General features: G+C 40.6%; 1 protein-coding gene across 7 annotated transcripts in view; it reads left to right on the top strand.

The window, feature by feature from the left end:
* MAPRE2 (microtubule associated protein RP/EB family member 2) overlaps positions 1–27,579 on the top strand; it is a 147,328-nt gene that overhangs the window by 102,871 nt on the left and 16,878 nt on the right. For all 7 annotated transcript variants that reach the window (XM_014606859.3, XM_059724113.1, XM_019498587.2 and 4 more), the window contains 2 exons: positions 13,638–13,783; positions 15,720–15,933. In XM_014606859.3, the coding sequence (XP_014462345.1) occupies positions 13,638–13,783; positions 15,720–15,933 (360 nt within the window). The remainder of the gene's footprint in view (positions 1–13,637; positions 13,784–15,719; positions 15,934–27,579) is intronic.

The following is a 27,579-nucleotide window of genomic DNA, read 5'->3' as shown; positions in this document are numbered from 1 at the left end:
TATCCCCCCTGTCCGTCACCAATTGTTTCTGCCCATTTAGTAGGGGTCCTATTCCTCCCTGGGCCTTCTTTTTACTCCCTATATATCTAAAAAACAATTTCTTGTTGTCTTTTACTTGGGTTGCCATCCTCATCTCCATTGTAGCTTTGGCCTGTCTAACTGCCTCCCTACAAGCACGAGCAGAGGAGGTATATTCGTCTTTGGTGATCTCTCCCTGTTTCCACTTTTTATGTGCTCCCCTTTTGGCCCTTAAGCTGCCCTGGATTTCTCTGGTCAGCCAGGGAAGCCTCCTGGCCCCTTTCCCTCTTTTACCTCGCACGGGGATCGTCTTGCTTTGTGCCCGAAGGATCGTTTCCTTAAGGCACAGCCACCCTTCTTGGTCTCCCATCACTTCAAAACTCCTACTCTGCAGTGCATCCTTGACTAATCGCCTGAGTTCATTGAGATCAGCTTTCCTAAAGTCTAGCACTTTCACCCTACTAGTTACCTTACCCACTCGACGTCTTATGGTGAATTCTTTTATTAGGTGATCACTGTCCCCCAGATGGCTACCAATCTGTAGGTCCCCTACCATGTCATCCCCCGTTGCCAATACCAGATCCAGTATGGCAGTCCCCCTAGTGGGACCGTGTACCTCCTGTGTCAGGTGGAGGTCCTGTACACAGGTTAGAAACCTGCGTGAGCGGTGGGACTTTGCTGTCTGTGACTCCCAGCAGATGTCCTGGTAGTTTATGTCCCCCATGACTATCGCCTCTTTAGCTGTTATGGTCTCCAAGAGTTGCCTTTAAGGATAAATCATCCTTTATCCATATGGAGTCTTCCACGTCTTTTTTTTTTTTAATTTTTGGTGAGCCATTATTTTTCTCATTCGTTTTAGCTTAGTTATGGAACCCATTTTGTCTGTAACAAAATTATTTAAAATGTTGGGTTTCTTAGACATGCCCTATTCATATATTCTCTCTAAACCATCTATTACTTGCTGTTGTCAGAGACAGGATGCTGGACCATTTTTCTGACCCAGTATGGTACTGGTGTTCTTACATTCCTAAAAGTATATTTTTAAACAGGCAGTGAATTTGGAGGACATGAACTTAGTGAATTCTGAAATAAACTATTCCTAATATTAAAGTACTAAATAAGCACAACAGGGATATTTTTTTTCTAATTGCCTCTGTACCTATCTCACACACCCCTAAGTAGGATGAGCTGTCATTAAAAAGAAACTGCCCTCCAAAATACAGTATTTAATTCAGGTGTTCTCTAGGTATTTGGATTATATCATACAAATGCCTAGCCATAGGGGATGAGACTTTTCGAAAACACTTATGTTTCTTAGAAGCAAAGGTTTAGAAAATGTTAATGGGAGTTATGCTTCTAAATCAGTTATGCTCTTAGGATGATATTTATGTTTTTCATGTTTATTCACTTTCTTTTCCAGAAGTGCATTCGCTATCTTCCATTGGCCTTGCGAACTGAGTGTACTATACATTGCTAAGCATATGGTTATATTTACAACCTTTCTACACACATGCTACCAATGCCAAAGATGTTAAAAAGCACCATATGAGTAGCACAAAGGTGTGTGAGCACAGAATAAACGTTCTGTTAGGCCTCCTTAAATCAGAAATAAGCAGCTGCTTTTTCTCGGGCCTTTCCTTGCAATAGGTGCTGGAAGCTAATGCTTTATCTCTTAATTTGGTTTTTTAAATAAGAACATGAAAAGGATTTTAAAGGAGATCACCCTAGGAAATCTGAAGAAGTGAAAGCTAATTCCAAAGAGCTCTAAAACTGACTCTGCTGTGCTCTCTGTTTTTTCTCTATTTTCATCAAAACTCTTACGTAGCACACTCACTTTTCAAGATTCTCATCCTGTCAATTTAAATACAGGGTGTGACCTTTCTCATCAGTTTAACCACCTGTCATTTTCATGTGATGAGTCATTTGATGGCTAATGCACACATAATTAATGCAGGGCTTTTGTTTTTAGCATGCCCTTTTTGTGCCCATTGCCCCTTAGGTTTTCTTAACTTGAGGATTTTCTGCCTTAAATCTTGGTTTTACCTAGTCAGATAGTTAGAACTTTATGGTGATTGTTGTTTGGAGGAATTTGCATTTAATTCTGAAGCATATTTTAATTTTTAAATTGCCTTAAAAGTCTTTATTTAAAACAAACAAAAACAACCCCTCATGTTTCCAATGTATTAGTTGAATTGCACAGACACTTGAGTATCTTTTTCAAAAGTGACTCAGACACAGAGGAGCCAGATCGTAATTGAAAATCAATGGAACTTGCACACTTTTGAAAGTATTACCCCTGGGCTGCACAAAATATTAAAACAAATCAATTCTTTTACTTGCCTAGCCAGACCCCTAGTTAGTTGATTCTCCTGCCATAGTTTTGCCACCAGTTAAAAATAAGACTTTTTTTTAGGCCCCCCCCATCCTGTGCTGCAGTTATTCTCTGAAAAGTGATTCTTGCAAAATGGGTGAAAGAGATGAAATGGTTTACCTGGTGTAGAATTTAAACATATAAGTCTTTCTTGGGAGCCCTGCACCATGGGAGCTGTAAGTCAAGATGAGTCCTCTTATACTGTGGATTGCCACCAGTAATAACATCTCTGCAGGCAGAATTATGCCTTTAGCATCTATACAAAACTGTTTTCCTGTGGGTTTGAACTGATGTGATGAATTCAAGCAGAGTCTTTTTAAAGAGTTGCAAAACTTCTATTTGGGTTCATTAATAAATGAATTTTCTCTTACACCACTACACAAACCTTTTTTCACTCAAGACTGTCCAGTAGGCCTCAAACCTACCACTAACTATCTGACTCTGAGGAATGACACTCTAATTCACACTTAACTCCTCTAACCTAGGATTACCCCTTGTCTTTTAAGTATCCTGTGCCCCTCAAGTGTAAGGGTTTAATCATTATAACCAGTATAAATTTAAGTTTTAGGACACTACATATTAATAGGCATTTCATGTCTTTTGGGACTCTCCCAATCCCAATGATTTTTGGGAGGCTTTACATCAGGAGAAGGAGGAATTTCTAGCTCTCAAAACTCTTGGAAACAGAGTCTGACTACAGACCACTACTGCCTGTCTTCCCTTTGGCTGGGAAGTAAAAGGAGGAGAAGCAGCAGTTTTGGAAAGGGAGAACCAACAGGACACAAAGAGTTGAGAGTGGTTCTGTTCATGGATGTGAATTTTGGGAAGCTTTTGGGCCACCGACAGGTAGGGAGGACCTGTTAACTACACCAAGAGACAATCAAGGTGCAGGAGTAAACTCAATTGGTGTGAAAAGGTGGAACTGGGCAGTGCTGCAGAGTATGTGAAATAAATCAGACAAGGCTTAGTTTAAGGACCTTTATATAAAAATAAATCAGATTGTATATCTGTCAATAAAACTGACCTTTCCAATGGTACTTGTGTAACATGTTTAAGAGCCAAACTGTAGCTGAAAATATTTAAGGGAAATAATAAAGATTATTTCTGATCATTAAAATTCCAAAGGGTTATATCACTTAAATTATGAGCATCAACTCTGCATATTCCATCCTTTTCTGAATATGGTTCTCATCTTTAACCATTACTACGTTAGCAACCAAAATCCCAGGGTTTCCTTTTTTAAAAAAGATGATAATTGCATCAAGACTCTGTTTCAGTGGATGAATATAATAGTTAAGAACCGCATTAGAGAGACTAGCACTAAACTACATAGTGTTAAGCAAGAGTAAGTCATGTCCAGTTGTGTTAATGAACAGGAGTGCTGTATTTATAGACCCTTTTGAAGGACCACCGATTCAGAGTACTTGATTCTTAGTTGCATTCAAGATCAGCAGACTCTCATTTCCAGGTAATCCTAAAGATTAAAAGGAAGAGGTGACCCTGTTGAACTGTCTTGAAGACAAAGGAGACATTGGTGTCTTTGGATTATCAGGAAAACTGTTTGTTTCGATTTTGAGCATGAGGAAGGCCTCTGCTAGATCTAAATGGGGGAGGGAGATGCAAAACAATGATACCGAGGAGAATGTACACTGCAGAGCAAATTGTAAAATGATATAGGCAAAATGGGTGGGGGGGACAGCACATAAAGGGAAAAAAAGAAAACTAAAAATGAGGTTAGAGTAGGGCTAAATGTGGAGCATAGTAGCAATGCCTACAGCTCTGAAAATGGTACTAAAATGAGCAAATAAATAATTTAACTGTAAGTCTGATTTTATGTGTGTGTGTGTGTGTGTGTATACATATATTGTGTGTATAACATGGAGTTGGTGACAATTGTCAGCATTAATGCTACACAAAATGGAAGCTTTTAATTAAAATTTCTAAGCTATTTATAGATCTACACTATTTATTTAGGATCCTTTGACCCTACCTGACTTGGATGATCTTCCAAGGTCCCTACCAGCCCTAATGTCTATAAAATTTCTAAGCTGTTTAAAGATTCCACTATCAGCAGTTTCTTTTTCCATATTTTTATTCTGTTTCTGAGGCCAGTCACACCCCTATTACAGTTGTTTGACATCCTGATTACCATTGTGGGCATAGTCTTATCATTTACATTTGCTGCATGATGTGTTGTAAGCTCCATGCAGAAAATTCAGCAGAAGCCATCAGTGTATAAATGGCTGGCTGCCAGCACAACTCAGCGTATACTTCCACACCCAAGTTCTGAAGATTTGGTGATGCTGTTCAGCTTTTAGGACACAGTGGAATTTCTCTCCAGGAGGGAAGGAAAAAATGATTCATAAGCCTCCCATTGGCCAGGAGTGCAATATTTTTGGCATATTTGCTGATTCAAAGACTATATAAAACATCAACTCTGACTTCACTTGGAGAATTGGTTATTTTTTAATAAACATAAATACTTAAGATGTTGCTGTTGCTAGCTACCTATACCAGTTAAAACAGGCACTACTGCTGTGTTTAACAGCAGCTTTTTTCTATGCCATCCAGTTTAGAAATGCATATAGACTTGTGCCTGCGTACATGTGGGGTAACTACATGCACAAGGGGACCCAGTTAGCATGTAGTCAGTCAGCACAACCACATTTGCAAATAGTGTTTGTCATCTAGCTTTGGAATATTCAGAAAAGTCAGTGACTTGATCATTATAGCAGAAACAACAACCAAAATGAACTTCATGTCAAAATTCTAAATTGATTTTAATAATAGTAAACTAATGATAAAAATAATAATATAGGAAAAGTCTTTTTTTATTCTGTTCTACCACTGATACATCTGTAAAAATTCAATAACCCTTCTGCTATCATGCTGCAGGTTTGTAATGTCCATCTTTCATTAGAAAAATTAATTGAAATCTCTTTAGTGGATTATATTAAAGAAAAGACAGGGGGGAAAATGGGTGTAGATGGAGGCAGATGAACCCTGAGAGACAACAGTCCTGGTTTGATTCTTGCTGTCCTGTTTTCAATATCCATTTTTATATTTGTTAACAGTGTAAAAATAAAGAAGTTTCTGAAAACTAAGAAAATGCAGTGACAAGGAATAGTCTTCTGCAGAAACATTATTTATGTAAATTATATCAGAGTGAGCTGTAAGAAGCTGAAGAAATAAATGTATATGGTAAAGTTATTGTCACATAGGAGTGTGCGAAATGGGCCATATTCAATTTGGATTCAGATTCAGCCCTAATTGGGGACAGTGATTCATTTCATTGATTCGGATCACTGTCCCGATTTGATTCGCCAAATCTGAATCTGAAGACTTGATGCTGATTCAGAGAATCAGCAATTCAGCCATAGACACAGCTTTAAATGTTTTTTCTACATACCTCGAGGTACCAGGCGTGGCTTGTAAACACTGCGATGGTGGGGCAGATGGAGCGTCCCACAGGAGTGCGAGTGGTGGGGGGCCTGCGTGCTCAGCAGTGAACCCGGAAGTATTTCAGGTCCGCTTCTGGGTCCATCGCCAAGCACACTGGGGGGTCCCAGTCTGGCCTACCAGACTCCAGGAGGTACCAGTCACCGAGCCGGGGGGTGCAGAGGAACCCCCCAACAGACCCAGAAGTGCTTCTGGCCCACTTCTGGGTCTGATGCTGAGTGCTCTGGGAAACCTCCCGCGCTCCTGTGGAACTCCATCTGCCCCATCATCACAGCATTCATGAGCCTCCGAGTACCTTGAAGTATACAGAAAAAAACATTTAAAGCTGTGTCTATCTGAATTATCTAATCTTTCTGAATCGATTCAGAGGGTTCTGATTCGATTCGGAGAAATTAAAGGGTCTCCTGATTTGATTTGGATTCGGAGATTAGGCCACCGAATCAGGCCGAATCTCTGCCGAATCAAATCAGTGACTGAAACTTCACACAGTGCTATTGTCACGGGTAGAACTTTCTGCAACATTAACGGGCCAGTTTTAACTTTAAAGCCTGGTCAAATTAAGAGTTAATGCCTGGATTTGCCTCTCAATCCCTTCTTTTTTTTAAAGCTTCTCTCCCCTCTGACTGTGCAAAATACTTGATAGTAGGGGGAACAACTAAAAAGTTTAGGTATAAAAGACCTAATGATCTGCAATATGTGTCTGTGCTGGGAAATAAATGGCTATAAGAATTTTTTATTACCTGCATTCAGGGATGGATTAATGCATAGGCAAACCAGGCACATGCCTAGGGCCCTAAGTGAAGAAGGGGCCCAGTTGTGTTTATTTTGCATATTGTAATTATTGAGTGAAAAAAGTTGGGGCCCATGAGTTTGTTTGCCTAGGGCCCACTAAAGGGTTAATTTGGCCCTGCCTACATTATGAGGAGGGAGAGCAGTGCTCTGGGTATAGGCACTAGCTATACATGAGAACATGACGTTTCTCAGCAATTACCTTTCTAGGTATGAGAGCTCAAACTCTACTCCCTTTCTCAGAAGGCAAGGCAAAGTTGCACCTTATAAACTAACGAATTCAGAGATGCATAAGCTTTCATAAGAAAAGAGCTTACTTCATCAGATGCTATGAAAGAACCATCAAGGAGCAGGAGTTCAAATAGAAAGAATGTTTTAAATTCAAAGAGTGATACCATCTGAAGAAGTGAGCTCTTGCTTATGAAAGCTTATGCATTTCTGATTCAGTTAGTTTATAAAGTGTGTCTATGCCCTTCCTTCTACCTCATATACAAAGGACAGGAGAACAAGCACAGCTGAGACTGGCAAATGTGGGTTGAAGAGAACAACAGTGATGAACCCATAGTATCCTGGAGGTTAAAAACTAATCCAGGTTATGGGATAAGAATCCAGAGACCATTAACACAATTCAGTCTGTGTATGATTTCTTGTTCCACAATTTCATATTCAAGTCTGATTTTTAAAGTTTTGCTATCTAAGAACAGCTATTCTGAGGTCCAGAGAGGTTAAGAGGTTCTGCCACAGGCTTTTGTATATTTCTGGACTTGATGTCAGATCAGTGTCCATTTGCTCTTTCATGTAGAGATTGCCCTTTCTGTCCAAGGTAAACAGCAGAGGGGCAATGTAAGCAGGAGATGACATATAAAATGTTAGAGGAGCTGGTGACTGAACCCTGGATGTTATAAACTGTGTTGTTTTGTCTTTTTCTCATAGTTTATAATGCAAGTCTAGTAATTGTGAGTTGGTGTGGTTTAGTCTATAATGTTAACCATAGTTAATCCAATTCCTCATTTTTCCCCTAAGGATTTTAGCATGGCCATTACCCTTATTTATATTTTTGCCCCTTCCACTGTGTTCAACCACCTCAGACTTTGAACTAGTAGTGGTTTCACTTGGTTTTGACTCTATTTGTTCTGTTCACCTTAGGAAGACTTGCTTTAAAAAATTAAATCCTTACTGTAAAGATCATACTATTGTTGGAATGGTCAGGCAGCAAGATTCATTACTATATCAGAGACCAAAATCCAGGTCAGTGCTTTAATGGAATACATTCACATTATTTCTGGTACCTGAGTATTGCACACAGCCAGCTACTGTCTGACTGCAAGGTACAGGAGAAAGAATTGCCAGTATGAGTAAAGAACACAGAAAAACATCATACCTCATGTCTCAGTCCTAGTAAGCCTGTGTCTAGTGGAGTGGTTCTAAACCAGCGGTTCCCAACCTCGGGTCACGACCCAAATGAGGGTCACGGGGGCAATGCCGGTGCACAAAGGACAAGTCGCCCTGTGTGCCAGGAGCTCCCCTGTCCCTGGGCTACTGCCATCCTCTGCTCCCAGCAGCGGGTTGCGGCAAGAAAAGGGTGGGAACCACTGTTCTAAACCATTCACTTAATAGACTCAAGGCACTCCGTGGTAGACTCAAAACACTAGCAAATAGTTTTCACTTGATTTTTACTACAGAAAGAACTCAGACCACAGCAGGTCAGAATATGTTTAACACTATGGGTTCCTGTTTGAAATCCCTGTGTTTGTCATGTGAACCATGTTTGCACACCTAACAGTACCAACAGTGTGTGGCACCCCATGACACCCTTGAAAGGAACTCAAGGCACATCAGGGTGCCATAGCACCCTGATTAAGAATCACTGGTCTATGGATACAGGAAAAATGTATATTACCAGCAGATATTAAAATAGTTTTGGAATGTGTTGAGTTTCTTTAGGGGGGGATTTCAACCATTCTATAAATGAAAATGATTGCTATAGGGAAAATTGTGGGTACCTCAGCACCATGAAACCCTGCACCACAGAAGAATGGAGTTCATTCCAAACTCTTTACATCCTGAATTACTGCACAATGACCTCTAATTAAATCCAAATAGAATATTATATGGTTTGTATTATTACTAACTGTCCACTTTTTAAACAGTACTATGTTACATAACTTTGATTGGTGGATAGTATCACTAAATACATACGCTATATTGCTAGTCCTATTCATAGATGCAGATGTTTCATCTGATGGTTTTTATCTTGTCACTGGGCTCTTTTCTTACAGGGATGTCTTTAGTTTTCTTTCTGGTCATAGCAAAGCCATTACAAGCCACTAAGAATGAGGTGTCCTTGGAAATTCATATCCTTACTGTAAACTTCACCTACTAAGTTATGCTGTGGAAAAAAGATACTCAGAAATACTGGCACTGCTCAGCACTAAATCTTAGCTTTTGCCATAGCCTTGACAAGAAGTCACATACACGATAGCCTCATTCATATCTTATGTAACTCATTTTCCTAGCTCAAACTTTCTTTTCTTTGCTGGGAGTCACAATCTCTGTCACCATTCATATGATGGATGACTGGGTACAGAAAATGAAAACTATGTGATACATAAATATTGATCTCTCCAAAACATGCTTGAGGCACATTGATGTAAAATGTGGTCAAGTTTAAAAATTTGCCATCTTCTTTGTCTAGTATTAATCCAGTACCATACCTGGATACTAAACAACACTAAAAATTCACCAAAAAAAGTCTCAACTGAGATAAATTATGAAATGCACACACCAACATTTATGTGCATTAGAACTTCTCATGAATGCACAAAATTCTTGTTTTTGACATTTGAAACTGAATGTGAAAATAATACTAAGCATTCAATTACCTGCATGCACAGGTATAATTCTGTTTCTGTGTCCAGCTTATTCTTAATGCTTTATCTTAAAATTTCCCTGAACTTTTTTGTCATTGGATACATTAATCCCATTGGTTGACATCCTATAATTTCTGTCTATATTCATGTAACCCTGAGTCTTTGCTGTTCTGCCTGTTTTAAGCCATGCTTTGATATATGGTCTTTGAATAGATTACCTAGGGACTGCGTGGTACTGAGATGTAAAGTAGTTTGGGACTTTCAGCTCCAGGGGACAAAAAATGTTTTCACTTGGTCCAGCTGAAGAGAGTTTGGGGGTTCTGATTAGGTGGCTTTGTTTTAAAGTGGGAAAGGAGTCTGGGCGAGATCCAAGGGAAAGTCTCTCAGTGCCCATCTGCTATGTATCTGGCCCTCGGAGTGAAATCCAAACCCAAAGTTTAGGCACTTAGGCTTCCTATATAGGACATGAGGAGTTGTTCCAAAGGTGATCAAAAAATTCCCCATTGGTAGTTGCATAGATCTAACCAAAAGGAAGTGCATGGGTTTGTCTGCATTTCTGCTCTTCTGTAGAACTTAGGACAGGGGTGGGCAATTATTTCAGCTGGAGGGCTGCTTAATGAGTTTTAGTGAACTGCCAAGGGTCGCAAGGTTAGCTCCACCCTTTGACAGGGGCCTCGCCCCCTCATTGCCACCTTGGAACCGGAAGTCCTGCCCCTAACCCCTGACATTTGCCACAGGAAGTACCTCCCCTTGCCCTCCCCCGCCCCTCAAAGTACTCCTTTTTTGGAGGGGAGGGTTGCCAGCTTGGAACCAGAAAAAAATGAATCCTATGCTAAAAGTCAAACATGTACTATAACATATTTTAACTGTATTACAAAAAATATTTTTGTCATGATTTGTGTTTGCATAGTGTATATATGATTGCATAATAACTCAAAAATAAAGTCTTACTTTTGTATATTGTGTGTGGGGGATGTGGGGTGTAGTTGGGGTGGGTGGGTGTGTATGGTGGGGTGTGGGGAGTATGTGGGGGTGCTTGTGAGGAGGTGTGGCTGTGTGTGCGAGGGGGCAATAGGGTATGTTGGGGTGTGCATATGTGGGGAGGATGTGGGGGCAGGGTGTGGGTGTGAGGGAGGGTGGGGAGTGTGGGGACCCCCCACACACACCCTCTGATGGTGCATAGCCCTAGCCAGTAGCAGCAGCAACAACAGGTGGCAGATGCTCATGGTCTTTGCAGGGGCCACTGCCCAGCAGCATGCAGCTCCAACCAGTGCTGCATATGGCCCAGCCAGCTTGCCTCTATTGCATGGGGTTCTGCATGGTGCACGTGCAGCTGCTGACGCCCACAGCATCAGGGAAAGCCCCATGCAGGTCCTGGGACTGGGGCGGGGAGCAAGGGGGCAGAGCTCCAGTCCCAGGACCTTCACGGCAGGGAGCGTTGAAGGCAGCTGGCTCCATCATGCAGGGCTTCCCCTGACGGCGCGTGAGTGCTGGCAGCTGCATGTGAACCATGTGGAGCCCTGCGTGATAGAGGTGGGCTGGCCAGGTTGCAGTCCTTACTGCCATGCGCAGCAGTGGCTGCATGGCCACGCACCACCAGCACCTGCAAGGGCCATAAGTACCCTGATTGCCTGCCAGCTGCTGCTGCTGCTGCCACTGGCAGGGGCTGTGCACCATGGGAGGGAGTATGTGGGAAGAGGTCCCCCCACCCTCCCTCACACCTACACCACGCCCACCCTAGCTCCATGCTACCATTGCCCCCCTGGGCATGGGCTCCACATTGCTGCCAGCCCCAAGCTCTGCGCTCCCACTCAGCTGCAGCCCCACCCCTGCCCCAAATTTCCCTAAGTGGTGCCAGGAGCAAGGAAGACACTGGGAAAGCTGAGCAGTCCCCTGGTGGCTGAAGCAGTGGCAACAGCAGCCCTGCTTGGAAACTGGGCTGGGCCCTTCTGCACACAAGGGTGAGAGCGAGGCGTGAGGGCTGGGTGGAAGACAGCTAGTAGATGGGTACCCCCGGCCGGATGAAATTACCTGGTAGGTCAGATCCAGCCCATGGGCAGTATTTTGCCCACCCCTGACTTAGGACCTTGAATCAGGACTGCTATGAAGATGCCCCTGTCCACTCAGAATCCAGTGCTGGTAGGGGTAGGCCCCTGTCCTTTAAAATAGGGGTGTCAAACATACAGACCATGGCCTGGATCCATCCCAGGGAGTGTTCCCTCTAGGCTGTAGGGTTCCTGGTATCCCTACAGGGTCTGGGGGCAGAGCAAGAAGGGGCAGGACCTCCCACAGAATCCAGGGCTGTGGGGCCAAATTGGGCATGGTCATTCCCAAAATGGTAGGGGGAAAAATGAAGGCTGGGCCACCATAGCCCCACTTGGCCCACTGCCGTGTGTGGCCATTGTTGGCCCTACCCACAAAGAGCAGTTGGTGAACTGCCAAGGGTCCTGCCCAGGAGGCAAGGTGAATTTGACACCCTTGCTGTAAAAGAACTGAGCAAGACTTGCTCTTCTTAACCTATGGCTAGTCAGGGGTGGTGCCACTTTTTATATAGAATAGACTTGTTCAGCAGGTGGCAAACTTTTGAGGCTGCAGGCCAGAGTGACCCAGCTCAGGTCTGAGAAGGGTGGGTGCTAGGACCCAGCTGCCAGCACCACTTCTCCCCACAGCAGCACAGGGAGAGATCTCATTTCTGAATGATATTCTCTAGACCACGGGCAAGAATGACCCAGCTCCAGTAAAAGAGAGACAGGCACTAGGATCAGCTCACCACCACTGCTTCTCCCTGCCATGACCCTGGGAAAGCTCCTGCCACTGCTGCTCTTCCCTACTGTGACATGCTGCCAAAGCCCCACACCTATAGGCTGGATCTAATGGCTCCCAGGGATTGTATATTGCCCAGGCATGGTCTGATGAGTTTAGCCTTTTCTGGTCTTCTGTCTCTGGCCATTTGCATCTTATATTTCTTTCTGTACCATGACCTAATAACAGGAAGGTCTGGCCCATAGCTTGCGGGTTAGGATACAATCTTGTGGGAGGTGGAAGAGATGGGTAAGAGAAGAGGCTATAAGCCACGTCTCCCACTTCTTGGATGAGTCCTCTTGCTATGTAGCCATTATGTAAAAGGCAGATACTACTTCTTCTAATACTGTCTTTGAGTACAGGTGGCCACAGTTGTCCTTTGTGTGCATACTTACTCAACTTGCTGCTTTCTATGGTTTCCTTCTAAAGCATCCACTCTTGCCATGATCAGACGGGGTACTGGGATAGACCAGTGTTACATCTTATGTTCTTATGAAAGGTATGCTCTGAGCACACTTACCTGATTGGGGCTCCACAAGAGATGTAAACACCTCTGCCTGGATTCTGGAACTTAATGGGTCTCAGGTGGCTGCTAGGTGTCTACCTGCTTAGACACATCTCTGGTCATCTGTACAAGGTAGAACTGCATGCTCCTAAGAGACTTTCAGGTCCAAAAAAAGGAAACAAAAATAAGTTTGGGCCCTTCCACTTTTAGACTGCATCTGAGTAGGGATGTTTAGAATTTAGGTACCTGCAGTACACCTCAGTGCTGTCTAAGGTTATGAAACCCTTTTTTGATCTGTCCCCTTAAGAGGTGGGATTGGTTTATCCCAGGATGTACATCTGGCTGTTATCTCAGGATAGCTTCAACGATTCATTGGAAAGAAAAACAGCAAGCAGTACATTCAGCTACTCACTAAATCCTGATTAGAAGGATGATGTGTATGCACACCAATCCGAGGATATTTTTGCTCTGGGATAAACACAGGCACAACTTATTCAGGGATAAATGCAACATCTGTTCCTAGCCATGCTGCTCTAAGTACATTGGTTGTAGGTGGAAGAATGAGTTACTTTGCCTCGGTCCTGGTTATCTTTTATAAGTTACCTGGCAGTGCTCAGTGCATCGAGACTGGATGAAGTACTTTTTATTAATATGTCATTTACACTAGTCTATGTGTAGTGGATGGACATATCTTGGGTGCTTAGCACTAGAATAAATTACAGCAATAGGTATTAACCATAGCTACTTTCTCTTCCAGCCATAAATACCACTTAGTCTCACCTGGGTGCATCAAGATTAATGTCAGTGTATCTTATTCTTATAGGAGCAGCCTACTGCCAGTTCATGGATATGTTGTTCCCAGGGTGCATTAGTTTGAAGAAAGTAAAGTTTCAAGCAAAGCTGGAGCATGAATACATTCACAACTTCAAACTTCTGCAAGCATCATTTAAAAGAATGAATGTGGATAAGGTCAGTATTATATTTTTATTTCAATAACTTTAATTGTGAACTTCAATTATTTTACAGCATTTTATATAATGAGTAGCAGGAAACAAAACCAAAAATGTCCAGACTCCATTTTCCGAACCTGGAAGCCTGAGTTGGGGTCCTCAGTTTTGATGTTTCCACCTGCTCTTCTGACAACTAAAATGAGTTGCAGGATCCAAAGTAGGGAAATACAGAAATAGGCACTCTTATCTTTGCTAGCTAAAGTAGAAAAACTGGATCAATAATATTTGGCTGCCAAGGAATGAAAACAGAATGCATTCATTATGTCTCCAGTGTCCATATAGGGCAGCAGTTCCCAAACTGTGGGTTATGACCCCAAATGGGGTCACAAAATCAGAGGATGGGGTCACTGGGTGGGGGGCTGTGGGTTGGGAGTGAGGGGCCATGCAGAGGAAATGGGGTCATGCTGAGGAAAAGTTTGGGAAGCACTGGTTTAGGTATGGGGCCTTATGGTAAAATACAGTTTACTGAACTGTAATTTATAGTTGTGAATCAATGCTAGGATAGTCATGTGGTGAGAGAAAAACTCGGTGTCATGGGTAATGAATTTAACTGATGCCAAGAATTTCCTGTCCAGAAAACTGATGAATAGTCTGTATCTACCACAGGACTAAATACTATTACAGGTCAGTTATGAAGAGCTGTAAATAGTAAATCATTGGAATTGTGTACTATGGATGTAGCATTGTTGGAAAACTTTAAGACAAGGTTGGGTATCTTTCTAAAGAAATACTCTAGTTCAACTGTAAGGTATGACCTTGATGCTGGACTTACTGAATGGTCTTTGTTATCTAGAAAGTTATGAAATTTAAGTTTTGTAAGTAGTAGCAAAAGAAGAAACTAAATCAAACTGAATTAAAGTGATTTAAGTTCAAAGTGCACAATCATGCTTTACGTTCTGTACACATGAAATATCCATATTTTAAATCTGTCTGGAAAAAACTTCCTGACCTCATTTTTAATGTCTGTTCTGAATTGTTCTTGCACCAACTGTTGAATGCACCTTTCTGTTCTAGGACGCTGCAATTCAAACATGTCATTATTCCCCAAGCACTGCAGGTGTTTCTTTTTAAAATAGATTCTATCAGTGAAGTGTTGAAGATCCAAATGAGGTTTGCTCTTCTAATTTCTCTAGGAAAAAAAAGAGTTGTAGTATGTCACTACAGCATTAAAATATAAGTGGAAAATATCAAGGGGCTAATGTGTGAAATGTCACACAAACCCTGTCCTACAGACTTTCTTAAATCTTTAAAATACTGTGCATTTGGTTTCAGCCTTGTTATTTCCATCTCTCTTTCAAGGCTGTGACCACTCTTTTTTTTTTCCAAACGAAGATGGAATTTGCTTCTGATCCACTCAGCTTGATCCTTTAATCAACAGTATGAAATGTTAAGCAAGCCAAGGTGGCACTCCCTTCAGAGCATTCCCTCTATAACCATTATCTGCCCACAGACTCTGGGAATGGCAACTAATTTCTGGTCTGCCACGGAGCAGTGTCAAACCCTGTCATTATACTGCAGTATTGGCACCTAATCATTTTTATTGGATGTCTCATTTTGGTAAAGAATTTTCAAATAACGACACGAATGAGTTTCTCACAGACTCTGGTTTGGCATGTTAAGACTTCAGACAGTTTCCCAAACTCTCACATGTAAACAAACTGTTCTATATATAGTGTGTATGGAAGGAAAAAATTATAAGGTTAAAATCTCAGTGTTACTCATTCTAACACAAATATGGTCTAGTTGGAACTCCCATCATGGCTTCTAAAGCTACTGTTTCAGTAGACGTTGGGTTGAAGGTGTAGTTAACACAGTCTTCTTGTTTGGTTAGGCAGAGGAAAATGTATGTCCTGGCAATGAAATATTACTGGAATTTTTTACCATTGTATCTACAGGTAATTCCAGTAGAGAAACTGGTTAAAGGGCGTTTCCAAGACAACTTAGATTTTATCCAGTGGTTTAAGAAGTTCTTTGATGCCAACTATGATGGGAAAGAGTATGATCCTGTGGAGGCTCGACAAGGCCAAGATGCTCTTCCCCCTCCAGATCCTGGTGAACAGATCTTTAACTTGCCAAAAAAATCTCACCATGCAAACTCACCCACCGCAGGTATTGTATATTTTGGAGAATTCAGTTTCCTTAGTGGTGATGGCATAATATTGAGATAAGCTATCCATAGCTCATATAAATGAGTCCATTAATGTTGTTGTAACAAGTCCAAAACACCTTTTTATGTTGGCATTTTGCACTACCGTGGCTTTGGCCTTCTAGATTACATAAATGGATTTTTGATGGGTATTAATTTGGTTAGTTTCTTTGGTCTGAAGCATTATCTTCCCAGACTGTGGAATTTCCCGTAATAAAGGCCAGGGACTACAGTGGTACCAAATGGTGAGGCGATGGTCTGTGAACTCTCTTGCTACTGCGTGAGATAAACTACCCAAGAATTTATTAAATGGAGAGTGCCCCCCCCTCCTCCCCCCCCCCCCCCCCCGCTTTCTCCTTACACTCATTCTTACAGGAAATTGCTAACATAGCCTGGTTTTATGGTAACTGGAACACTTCCAGGTCCTAAGTGCTAGCCAAAAAGCAGAAAATGAATTGATTTTTATTTTTAAATGTGCTGGTCATTCAAAATCAGTAATCTTCTGAGTGGGCAACATATAAGTAATGTGTTATAATTTTCAAAGCTATCCCTGATGTTTATTACTACTTGGCATCTGTCTACAATAGGAATAAGCACCAAAGCTCAGATTCTATCCTATCCATAGACAACATGGTCACAAAAATAAATGCCACTTTTTATCACTTTGATTTAACCAAGAAGAGGAGAGCAGCAGAGACTACTTTAAAATACCACCCTTCCCCACTCCAAGCAAGAAAATGCTGCATTTTTGGCTTTAATCCCAAATTGAATTCCTAGTTTTCAGGTGTGATCAGGTGTCCTTCCCAACCAGCTTCAAAGCAATGTTCAGGCAGCCTATAAAATCCAAACTTGCTTTTTTCTGTTTTTTTCCCATGGTAGTGAACAATAACATGAAGTTCTTGTAACCTATAAAATAGTATTCACATGACTAATTCAAGTAGGATTTAGTCCTAGTTGTATATGACAATATACAGTTGCTATATGGATCATAATATATTTTAAATGCAGTGAAAATTGGGGAAGATCTATGCACTAATACAAATGTATATACATTAAATAGATGTGTGTGTATATATAGGTATGTGATCTCTCAGTGTTCATTTGGGGCCTGGCTGCTTTAAGTGTTCCTTCCTTAGAATGGTTCAACCCAAACCTGTATCAGAGAGTGAGCATGCCAGCCATGCAAGCTGTACTTTCTAAAGGAATAATGTCTCCTATTCAATGTGTACACTCACATTTAACAATAGAGCACGTGTAAGGGTAGATCTCGTGCAACTGCTCTGTTTTGACCTTTTATCTGAATGAAACTGTGTAAGAGGATTAGGAAGTTGGTAAGTTGGTAAGTGTGCAGGAACTTTCTATAAATCAAGCCAGTAATCCTAAAAAATCAGATTATGCATATACATATCTTTAATATGCATGTACTATATATACATATATATTAATGCACAGCTCTTAAATGCAGTGAAAATAAAGGAAATGTATTGTGATCCCCATAACAAGTTTAAATTGCCATGTTATTCAACTAGGACTAAATCCTATCTGATTTACTCATGTGAATATTTTATTGATTTAATTGAACTGCTCTGTGAGTAAGATTAATAGGATTAAGCTGTCTGTAGTTGTTTACTCCACAAGCAGTATGTGTGGCAAAGTTACAGTTGTTATGGAAAATGTAACTGAATTTCTTGGGCACCCTTGAGGTTCCTAGAACATTTCTAGTACCACAATTATAGAAATGCTCAAAAATATATTTCATGATTTTTGAAAAGGTCACGTTTATCTCTCTCTCCAGTTTCATTAGCACAAAAGGAAAGAATTGCTGTACAGTAAAATCAGTGTCAGCACTTTTTTTTGAATGATCAATTCCTGAATTGCTTGTTCACCTAACTTTTTTTTGCATATTTTGGGGTTAAAATTGCAGATACTAGGGCCTAGCAAATGAACTACAAAAGCTGCTGGGTCCTTTTCTCTTGATTACAAGAGCAGCTGAGTCCTTTTCTCATGTTGGGTCCTGTTCTTTTGATGTAGGCACGTTCAGGATGTTTGTGCAGTTAAATTACTACTTTGATTAGGATAGTATTCAGATTGACTTGAAGATAGAAATTCCCACAAGCAGAATTGCATCATGTGCATGTATCTGCTTTTTTCAACTGCATTCAAAGAATTGAGCGACAGGTTTTCAAATGCAATCAGCATTAGTTTAACTTAATTCCCATTGAAGTTGATGGTAAAATTCCCATTGACTTCAAAGGGAGCATAGTTAAGGTAATTCTGAGTACTCTACATGTACGTTAAGGACTGCATTTCTTGATGATTTGTTTTATTTTCAGATTTAGGAAAATGCATGTTTTTCTAATGGGGACTTCCCTACTTCAGTGCCAAGTCTGAACTTTAACACCCAAATCCTTGTATTTATCAAAGTTAAAAAACCCTAGTGCAGTAATAAGTGTCTTCATGCTGATAGATTGAGTGCTTGAAAAAATTGCAGAATTTGCAAAGCAAAATTCAGTTTTAGTCTAAAACTAAGCATGAAAAATTTCAGTACAAAAGGTATATTTTGGAAAAGTCATAGGCTGTTGTAAGAGTTTAGAAATAGCTTTGCAGTTATTAATATGAGGTTTTAAAAAAATGCAGAATTATGCAATGAATCTTCTCCTACTCTTCTATAGAATCAAACCTATTCCAGATGCGCAAAGGTTTCATTGATCAAACCTTCAACTGTTCTATTAGAAATTATGCCTTTAATATGTGTACCTGCAAAAACAGCATTTGCAAGATGTCTTTACAAGTGACAGTAACTACCATACATGCAAAACTTATTTTAATTTTATAGCAGGCATCTGAAATTCTTTGTATGTCCCAAATTCAGGTAGTAGTAGTGCAAATTAGATTTACAGGTGGTACAAGAACATAGATAAGTACACATGAACTCGTCTCTGGATACAGGATAGAAGGTACCTTCTGAAATGTTATGATTTAGAATGTAAAAAATGGGTATGCAGATAGACACTAACTTTTATTTATTATGTTTTTTAAAACTTTTGTTTCCTTCTAAATCTGTCTATGTTAATTTAGTAAAATAATCCCAAAATAAATGTGAATATACTTAACTTATACTTGTATATCCACCTGTGTATAATATATATGCAGACTATTTATATGGCAGAGAATAAAGCAATAGTAATACTAATATTCCAGACTAATTTATAACTCTTTCCTAGTTATATGATATGCATTTTTAGAAATTAAAAAAGATTTAGCTCTTACTCTCCCTATCAAAATTTAAATATCTAAATCCCTAAAGGCTACCCTCAAAAGTATCCCTATGAGGTAGCTGTAATAACTCAAAATTATTTTCAGTATCTTAATCTGATGCCAAATGCTTGCAGCCCCATGTCACTTGGCATTTGTTGACTGTTTCTGTTTATCCAAATTTGTACAAATGCTAGGTTTGGTCCCTATCCTTCATTTAAAACCTACATTTATTTGTAAAAAATAAAAAAAAATTAAGCATTAAGAGGAATATGAAAACAAATATTAGCTTTGTGTTGTTTCATTAAAAGTGTTTCGAGAATTTTTTTTTTACTGCTTCGGAGAGTGATCACTCTGAAGTGTCAGTGCAGGTCACGGGTAATACAGCTAAGAAATTGCAACATAAATAGTCCTTGGGACTAATCTTCTGTGCTGCCTCAGATTGCCTTGTCTCTGTCTTGGGAGGCAGAGCTGATTTGCTATAGAACCAATATGTTAGGGGTGGTGGAGGAAGTTTGATAATTGCATCTGTCAGACTTCTTAAAGTAACAGTACTCTAGAGCCCCAGTTTGCCACAGACCATATTTACTCAAATCCAAGATGAGGTTCTTCCCCCCCCCCCCCCACCAAACTGCACAGGGATAAAAAAAGCCTCATCTTGGATTCGAGTACAACCCAGGACAAGTGTCAGCTTAGCTCTGGTTTTGTCCTGGGCTCAGGACTGAAGCTGGAGCTGAGCAGCCACCTGTCCTGGGTTGGAATGGATTACTCGATAGGAGAGGGGACTCATAGCTGGAGATGTGCAAGGTAACAAGGGGAACCTGAGTCCTGCCTCCTCCCCCCCACAATTCTTTGTACCCCTGTGCCTGCATAAATATTTTCCCATGTATAGACTCTAATTATTGGTGAGTCATCTTAAATTCAAAGTTGTCTTGGATTTGGGTAAATATGGCATATATTCCAGTCTATTAGGGAAATAAATGTATAGGTTTTTCTATGTAAGGAGTGGTACCATAAGCACGGTCACCATTATGGGCTTTCAGCCAGGAGCATCCATTACTGTTATAGTGCCATCTGCCAGCTCAGTATTGCTATGAGTATTTAGTTGTTCTCTAATAACCTCTGCTTTACCTCAGAGCCATTGTAAACTATCTGTAGGGGAAGGGTCAAAATTATTGCAAGGTATTAAAATATCGGGGCTGTGTTTGTGGCATTTCTAATTCTCCTATAGAAAGCTTCACCTGACTGGAGATTCTAATGAGGCTCCTAGGGCTTCTGCTTAATGTTGGATGCAAGTATTTCTGAATATATGTACAAATCTCAATAGATAAGTGTTGGAGGCCAAATGGGGAATTTCAGAAATGTATGAATAAAGAACAGTTTAGTATCTAAATAACTAATTCTATTAAGCTAAATTGCAGAAGATTCCTCAGTCTGAAGCCTGTTATGTTTTTTGCTTTGAAGTGTTCTCAGAGAGTAGGATGACTAAACCGGTGCTGGAAAATACCGGATCACATGATAGCTAAAAATAAGCACATCTATGACAGGAAAAATAATCAGGGCAGAATTAACTGTTTGTCCATGACTATTCACACAGAACCAGTGTGCTGTCTGAGGCTTCTTGAGGAAAAAAACCCTGGTCTCTTATTGAATGGGATGAATACGTTGTTTTTATCTGTGTAGATTATGGCACATAATACAGTGTAAGGTGTCCTCTGAATTAATCATTTTTATTCAAAAATTGTTGTTGTCCAGTTGTATAATGAAATTTGGATGTAGCATTCAGTGACACCTGGAGAGTGCCTGGAGACTCAACTTGGTAGGAATTAAACTCATAAAAACACATTTCTGCTATTTTTCTCTCCCTTCTTCCCTTCCACACCAAAATCTTCTCATCACCCTCCTTCTTGATCATAAAGAGCAGTTGGTAATTGCAGTAAAAACATCTCTGCTTTCATTATAAATGTAGCTCTTAAGTTGTCTGTGTTTTATATAGTAGCTAAAGATTGATTTATGCTCCTTCCAGCACTCCCGTACAGAAGAAGTGTGTATGCTGAGACAGGATAATAAAATGTAGTCACAGTAAAATTTATTTTAAAGTTAAAGGACTTTGAATTTTGTGCTCAGGGTGTGTGGTGGAATGAAGATGTAAGACCTTTCTCTGCAGAATAAGGATGGCATGTGCCCTAACATCTTGCCAATGTATCATGGAGTCATAGGGAAGTAGGGCTTGATGAGACTTCTAAAGGTCATCTAGTTCAACCCCACTGCCTAGCCAAACCATCCCATCCCATCCAACCATGCCATCCCATCCCATACAGCAGGGAAATCATGGCAGCCAATGTCCTGCTTCTATAAACTGTTGTCAGTATATGCTCACGTGGTCCCAGGTAGTGGGCCACAACCCACCTCTACAGAGGAAGGCAAAAACCTCCATACTCCATACCAATCTGACCATGGGGTAAAATCCCTTCCTGACCCCAAATATGGCGATTGGTCAAACCTTGAGCGGAGGGGCAGGACCCTCTCACCAGGAACCTCTGGCTTTGCTCCTAACAGGAGAATTGGCACACCCCAGTTGAAGTCCCTAGCCTTAACTGTAGCCAACACCCAGTGCCTCTAGGAAGGCTTGAAAACACACTGACATGTCTAGCAGAAAACATGGTTCAATGTTGACATGGGAAACCCATCCGCAAGAATGAGAGGAGGGTTTAATTTTATATAGCCTTGTAAAAGCAGTGACTTCTCAGCCTAGGGAACCAGCAAGGGCTCTAAAAGTAATGATTGCTTCTGTTCTGGAACCTGGATTGAAAGGCTTGATGAACATAGCAGTGAAGATTATATCATTGCAGCTTAGATGCAGTGGAAGAAGAGGGCCCAAGGGCCTTGCTATCTTAAATACTGAACAATCTGAATGTTTATGAACTACTGCTGAATTGTGTTACCATCCTCTGACTTTCACATGACCCAGAGAGGAGAAAACATCTGTCAGTCTCTGCTAAATTACTGTAGTGTGCAATCCTGATACTTCAGCATATTACTTGTGTTGCTATGATTTACTACTTTAAACTATAACATTTGTTTTGGACCAGCTGCCTGAATTCAAGCCTCCTGCTCCAACTCCTCAATTAAAGATTTTACTAGAAGCAGTATTTCCCCCCCTAACAAATCCCTCCTCAGCGCCTTGTAATTTATTTTGGACTGCTTTAAAAATAGTCTGAATTTACAAGTCGTGCATACACACATTTTCATTAATACCTAATGAAAAAGAGTTGAAAATTTGTTGAGGGGAAAAAAGTAGGTTTTAACATTTGTTATGTTAGGTCCTAATCATCATATACATACTCAAGAGATTCATTATGTATAACTCCAGGGATGTTAAATGATGTTCTATAATGTGGTACAAAAGTGAGTTTTTTGAGAGAAATGGCCAATATAAGAGTCAAACACTGAGGTGCCTTTTGCATATCGCAGCTGTGGCCAAACTCCCTACCCCTTCTAGCCAGAAATCCAAATTTTTATATAACTGAGGGCTACAGGATATAGCTTTCAAGATACAAAAAACATGCCCTAGAGTCAGCAATTTGTGTGAAGCAGTCCAACACAAATACTGGTAATATTTTATCTAGTCACTTTTTATCCTCACGTTCTTCAAATAAATCGTACTAAAGACCAGAAGAAAATCAAAAATAGAAGGAGCAGAGAGAAAATGTGTTAAACTACTTCTTTCTTTTGGGAGCCACATTTTAATTGCTCAGAAGCTGCTGCTTGGCCAGAACCGTGATAAAATATTAAGTAAGAATACCCAAGCATTGACCAGCATCTTGCTAGGTACCACCCTCATCTTCAGTATATATAGAGCACACACGATTAATCTGAGCAACCCATTCTAGACTGTGCAGTGCCAGGGCTGCACATTGATCATTTTAGTTATATAAAAGCTCCCAGTTCTGCTAACTGGGTTATTCAATAAGGTTCTACCCTTCTGGGCATGTTGCAAACTTAAGAAACAAAATTTTAAGATTTTGGCAAATAACTGAGAAAATTAAGGACATGTAGACGAGGGGCACCAAGTGATGCAGAAGGGTTAAATTACCTCTGAGATCAAGGATTAGATTTAGATTTGTCTCACATTAAAATAGCAGAAAATAGTGTCCTGCGAGCAAAATCAGCACAGAGTTTTGGTAGGTTTATGCATGTTAACAGAATCATGCATGAGCACTAATTCCTTTGTTTTTAAAAACCACATGAAGGGGGAAAGGGTGCAACCATTGGTGATTGATTGATTTAGTGAGTTGAAAAGCTGTCAATGAGTTCAGTGATATTTTTACAATTTAAGCTTCCTGATTTTTTTTTTTTCCTCGTTGGTGGCATATGTCAGTAATATTGATTTCTTCTTTTAGCTGTTTGTTATGGATTTAACAGAAGAAATTCTGCAGGTAGTGTGATTCCTATATTCCATGGTAGCATTGGCCATGAATGAGGCAGAATTAAATGTTTGTGTGTGTCCCTCCACACCATATTTATGCAAATTTCCCATGCACTGAATTGCAGATTGTTTTTCATAAATATTAAAGTAGCTGTTAATTACTGGCATAACTTCAAAGGTAATTTGCCTTAGGGAAAATATAGGTCTCCTATAGAACCACAGATATATCCCAGAAGTCACATTTAAACAGAATTATGGATCTGTTAATTTGAGTATATCTACTCTGAGCACTTAAATGACTTGGCATTCTAATGTAATATGTTTGTAACTGGCAATGAAAGGTTTGGGATTGTAGCAGATTATACAGAATGTATACAATTTTATTCTGTTTGTAAAACACTCCTGTTTAGCCAAAGAGAAATAATATGGATGCTGTAAGAGGAAATAATTAGGTAAAATGAGACTGATGGTAATTATGGTTCTAGGGCATAATGTATGCTGTGAAAATGGTAATGTTTTTGATCTCAGCTTCATCCAATATATGTTAAACTATCAAGAAAAAATAATTGCTGTCTTCCGAAACTGTGAGGATGTGAAATTTTCTTACACTAGTGGTAATATAAGAAGTAATATGAACAGGTACAAACTAAAATGAGCTGGGTGTTAATTCAAGCAGCTGTGATGCTGCTAACTAGCACAGTCGCACTGAAGCTTGGGCTCTGAGTTTGGGACATCTGTTAACCCTGTCGGCCTGGGAGTCGAGAGTGCTTGATAACATTCCAGATGCTGAGGATGATCTTCTCCATCTGGCAGAGTTAAATGAAAGAGCTGCTTCTGTCACTCAGTATATTATAGGGAGTGAATCACTATGTTAAACATTGCACTCTGGAGAGGAGCACAGCTGGAATTTGTATGGGCTGCTGCCTAAGCAAGAATATCTGGTCAGTATTGCTGTTCCTGTAGCACTTTCAGTGTGCAAGATACTTAGACTGGTTACAAGGTATGTTCACTACCCGTAAGAATGAATTAGTGGTTCAGATGGGCTGCATGCAGTTGCAGATGGTATTGGAGACAATCAAAGCCTGTATTAACGAACAGGTTAAATATAAAGGGCCTGTATCTTGTTAAGCTGTTGGGCAGCTTAACAAGGGACTACCTTGTTATATATCTATACAGCAACTAGGACAATATGAAGTTGATCTTTAGTGCCCTTAGCTATGCTAGGTAAATAATATTTACCTACTTGCTTTGCATAGGTGGTGACTTATATTAATAATGAAAGGAAATTATGTTCCAATAAAGGAGTAAGAGAGACTGTCTGCTACTATTTGGCTTCAAAGAGATGCTCAGATTCCCCTTTTTGCCTTGAAATGTATTTCACTTTACCTACCTGCTAGGATAGTGATGGGAGGTGAAGCAGGGTGCTATGGCGCCACTCAAAATAGAGGATTTTATAGTAAGACTCTTCCGTGGAAAATATAGTGCCTCAGCAGCAAATCGATAGCGTGGTTCCAGATTTACGCTGGGGTAACAGTGTGTAAAATCTGACCCATAGATTTATGTTTTCTAGTTCTGCTCTCCTTTCTAGGTGTTCTACTGAAAGTTCTGATTTACAGATATTTAACTGCTTTAAAAAAAGACGTTTTATCATCCTGCTGGCTTAAATTTTTTAAAACTTTTTTTTAATTGAGGCTCTGTTGGAAATGTCTTTTCCCTAAAGGATTTCCCTGAGGCCAAACTGGTATTTTATAGAAAATACAGTAAAGCTTGCTTTAATACAAGAGATCTTAAATTAGAGCTCCCTGGGCATCCTTTGCTATTCAGATTGCATTTTGAGCAAGCTCTAGCTTATGCCATCTGGAACAGTTGGATTTTTTAGCTTTTTTAATATATCTGCATTACTGATTACTGTTGTCAGATCATCCTGTTTATTTAGGGCCTGATCCTACAAGTGAGGAACACCTTCACCCCCTGCCAGTGTCATTAAGCTTTCTGGTACTTAGCAACACTCATTACTGAAATCTGAAAAGGCCACAGATATTCATACTTCAAAATATTTCTTTAAGTGAATATTATGCACTTTCCAAATCTCTTTAAAATACCTCTAGTCATTTTGACCTGTCACTCTAAATCATATTTGCCTTGCCTTTCTTAGTCATCCACGCTTGCATATTGCCCACCCCCATCCCCAAGCCATTTCTGTTCCCTCATGGTCTAGCATGCAGTTATAGTTTATGCTGCTTCTTGTAACCTAGAAATGTTATCTTTCTTTTATTACTCCCCAAGTTTTTCAAGTTTTGAGAGTCACTGCACCCAATTTGTTGAAGCAGTGTTTGTTAAATAAGGAGGTTGTCATCCCTGCAAAGGGTCTAATTTTTTCTAAGGAAAAATCTTTTCTTTCTTGACTGATAGCTTTAAGTTCATTATATTTAGAATATTGCTTTTGTAAGTAGTATGTACATGTATTTGAAGATGGCAGGGCCAAATTAGGCACTAAAATACTTTTCTAAATTATTTTTTAAAGTGTAATAAGGACAGAATTTAGGTGCCTAAGTCTAAGTGAATGGCCTTCCAAAATCTTGTCTGTTTACAGTCCAAGAAGCTATAAGCACTTAAGATTTTGCCAGTACAATTACTAGACCACCTAAATTCTACTGTAGCAGGCTTACCTTTTCAGGGCTTGGGTTGAGTCCCAGGCTCAACGATCTGCTGTTTGATTGGTAGAGCCCACCCACCAATCTGGAGGTACCACAAGGGAAGCAATGCCTCGCCCTTTTCCAAAGGGAGGGGGCAAGGAGCAGCTGGACCTGAATCGGAACTGTGCCAGCCAGGTCCGGAGGACTTTGGGAGTGGAGCCCCTGAAGAGTATAAAAGGAGAGCGTGCTTGCCATGCTGGAGAGAGATGACGAGGGACGGCAAGAAGAGAGGAACTCTGGAGATGGCCGTACTTGGGACCCCGTTTGAGCTTCAGTGATGCATGAGTCAGTGCACAGGGATCAGGATCTAGAAGCCGATTGAGGTGGATTGAGCCTGCGAACCTGGCAAGCAGCTGGGCAGTCGGTGTGCAGATTGGCACATGGAGAATCCGGCCTGGGAGCAGTTTGCGGCTGTTCAGGCCTCAACTGGTGTGCAGGTCGGCGCACAGAGAATCTGCCTGGGAGCAGCTCGCGGCTGCTCAGGTTAGCCCCAGCCTTAGGCCGAGTGACCAGAACTCTGCATTGCAGCTCCGCCTTTAACTAAAAAAGCCCTGGTGCCAAGAGGAGGGCCTGGGAAAAGGAGCACCCCCTGTGTGAAACCAGGGAACCAGAGCCTGTAAGGGTTTGGCTCCTGCAAGAGAGCCCTGGGATGCCCAGTATGGCAGGCCACCGAGGATTGCCGAAGGTGCTGCTGGAGAGAGGCTCTCACAGAATCAGCCTCCAGGGGACGAGCCTTGGCTGCTTTGGAGAGGAAGCGTGAGTTGCTGGGGAAGCGGACCCTGCAAGCGTGACAGGCATGGGACAGGAGGGTCTGCTACCTCCACCCTCCATTGCGGGAGGGGGTCCAAGGAAACCCCTTGGGGAGGTGCTGAGTGCACTCCCTATTTTGGGTGATTGTTGTTGTGTCAAGGTCTATATATCTATGGGTATTATTTAAGGAAGTTTATATGGTTCATATGTTCTTAATGTGTTAATATGTATATTTGTATTGTTACTTGGTAGGTCTGGGAAATATTATTATTAACTTTTTTGGGTTATACAAGTTGATTCCCCATATGTGTTTATTGTGTAGTAACCTTAACTATCTTGTTTAATGTGTTAATTATTATATATGTTGTAAGTTATATGGTTTATGTGAATTGTGGGATATTATATGTAGTGTCACATGCTAAGCTTTATTGTAGATATTTCATGTTTTATGTTAAGTCTTTATTATAGTAATAAATTGT

The sequence above is a fragment of the Alligator mississippiensis genome, chromosome 3 (genome assembly GCF_030867095.1).
Source record: "Alligator mississippiensis isolate rAllMis1 chromosome 3, rAllMis1, whole genome shotgun sequence".
Taxonomy (NCBI): Eukaryota; Metazoa; Chordata; order Crocodylia; family Alligatoridae; genus Alligator; species Alligator mississippiensis.
The sequence above is the reverse complement of the archived record's forward strand: the minus strand, read 5'-3'. Positions and strand labels throughout refer to the sequence as shown.